The sequence below is a fragment of the Geospiza fortis genome, unplaced genomic scaffold, assembly GCF_000277835.1.
Source record: "Geospiza fortis unplaced genomic scaffold, GeoFor_1.0 scaffold55, whole genome shotgun sequence".
NCBI lineage: Eukaryota > Metazoa > Chordata > Aves > Passeriformes > Thraupidae > Geospiza > Geospiza fortis.
Window position 1 is genome coordinate 10,803,011 of NW_005054308.1, and position 2,194 is coordinate 10,805,204.

The 2,194-nt window shown below is 62.2% G+C and overlaps 1 protein-coding gene across 1 annotated transcript in view; it reads left to right on the forward strand.

Moving 5' to 3' along the window:
- The first annotated feature begins 14 nt into the window (after positions 1–14).
- The window catches only part of ADRB2 (adrenoceptor beta 2), a 21,628-nt gene continuing 19,448 nt past the window's right edge, over positions 15–2,194 (forward strand). Inside the window, exon 1 of the mRNA XM_005418922.2 lies at positions 15–1,188. Coding sequence (XP_005418979.1) covers positions 15–1,188 — 1,174 coding nt within the window. The remainder of the gene's footprint in view (positions 1,189–2,194) is intronic.

Genomic DNA, 2,194 nt, shown 5'->3' on the forward strand with positions numbered 1-2,194 from the left:
GCTGTCGCGGGGCCATGGCCGCGGCGGGGACGGAGCTGCCCGGCGGCAACGCCAGCGCCAACCAGAGCGCCGCCGACGCCTCGGTGTCGCGGGACGTGTGGATGGTGGGCATGGGCATCCTGATGTCGCTGATCGTGCTGGCCATCGTGTTCGGCAACGTGCTGGTGATCACGGCCATCGCCCGCTTCCAGCGCCTGCAGACCGTCACCAACTACTTCATCACCTCGCTGGCCTGTGCCGACCTGGTCATGGGGCTGGCCGTGGTGCCCTTCGGCGCCTGCCACATCATCATGGAGATGTGGAAGTTTGGGAACTTCTGGTGCGAGTTCTGGACCTCTCTGGATGTGCTGTGCGTCACGGCCAGCATCGAGACCCTGTGTGTCATTGCTGTGGACCGGTACTTCGCCATCACCTCCCCGTTCAAGTACCAGAGCCTGCTGACCAAGGGCAAGGCACGTGTGGTCATCCTGGTGGTGTGGGTGGTGTCAGGTCTGACCTCCTTCCTGCCCATCCAGATGCACTGGTACCGGGCAGACCATGAGGACGCCATCCGCTGCTACCAGGACGAGATGTGCTGCGACTTCTTCACCAACCAAGCCTACGCCATCGCCTCCTCCATCATCTCCTTCTACCTGCCCCTCGTCGTCATGGTCTTTGTGTACGCCAGGGTCTTCCAGGTGGCCAAGAAGCAGCTGCAGAAGATAGACAGGAGCGAGGGGAGGTTCCACACCCAGAACAAGGAGCAGGAGCAGAAAGGGGGAGCCGGGCACCGCCGCTCCTCCAAGTTCTTCTTGAAGGAGCACAAGGCCCTCAAAACCCTGGGCATCATCATGGGCACCTTCACGCTGTGCTGGCTGCCCTTCTTCATCGTCAACATCGTGCACGTCATCCAGGACAACATCATTCCCAAGTACCTGTACATCCTCTTGAACTGGCTGGGCTACGTCAACTCTGCCTTCAACCCCCTGATCTACTGCCGGAGCCCCGACTTCAGGTACGCCTTCCAGGAGCTGCTGTGCCTCCGCAGGTCCGCCCTCAAGATGTACGCCAACGGCTACTCCAACAGCAACGGCAGGAGCGACTACAACGAGGAGGACAACGGCTACCCCCTGGCCCCGGATAAAACCTGCGACCTGCTCTGCGAGGAGGGCTCCTTCCCTCGCCCCGAGGACTTTTTGCACGGCAAAGGTACTGTGCCCACCGGGGAGGGTGCTGGGGGCTCGGGTGGGGGTTGCACAGAGGAACCTTTCTAAGGAAAATCACCCTCTTTTTATAACAATAGTGATTCTTTTTTAGAGAGCGACTAAAACCTAACAGCTGCGAGAAACCCCAAACTCAGACTCTGCAAAGCGGGGCTGGGGCTGGCAGGGTGGAGGGGCTGCTGGCAGCACCCCAGGTTTGGGGCACAATCCGGGGGTCCCTTAGCAGGGAGGGGGATGCCAGGCTGTGCAGAATGTTCGTCCCCGGAGGGACTTTCTGGCCGTGGCCGGGGCTGAGCTGGCCTGGGACTGAGCGACCTTGCTGGGAGCTGGGAGCGGGGCTGGACCCAGCTGCACCTGTGGGGCTGCTGCCGGTGCCCTTGTCACCACCCCGCTGGTGGCTCTGGGAGCCCTCCAGGGCAGGAGGGCACCTGGGGCGGGGGAAAATAACGATAGAAATAAACGGAGCGTCTGCCTAGAATGTGAGCCTGTGACTGTGGGACTCAGGAATGTGGCACTGGGAAGTCGGGTGACACGCGGCTACAGCCACAGCCCAGCCAAACGCTTGTAAAGCGCCCGGTTTGTTGAACTGCAGGGCTCAGATGACAGCGAGCCGGGGGAGCTGGGACGGCAGGAGGTTCGGATTTTCCGGGGCACCCTGGAAGCGCCGCTCCGACCGCGGCACGGCTGCAGGTCCCTTGGGTGGGGTGTGGAGGGGGGTTTGTCCCGTGTGCCGGGCTCTGCCAGGTGTCCCCGGGCAGGGTGGGCTGCGGGACGGGACAGGACAGGACAGGACAGGACAGGACAGGACAGGACAGGACAGGACAGGACAGGACAGGACAGGACAGGACAGGACAGGACAGGACAGGACAGGACAGGACAGGACAGGACAGGACAGGACAGGACAGGACAGGACAGGACAGGACAGGACAGGACAGGACAGGACAGGACAGGACAGGACAGGACAGGACAGGACAGGACAGGACAGGACAGGA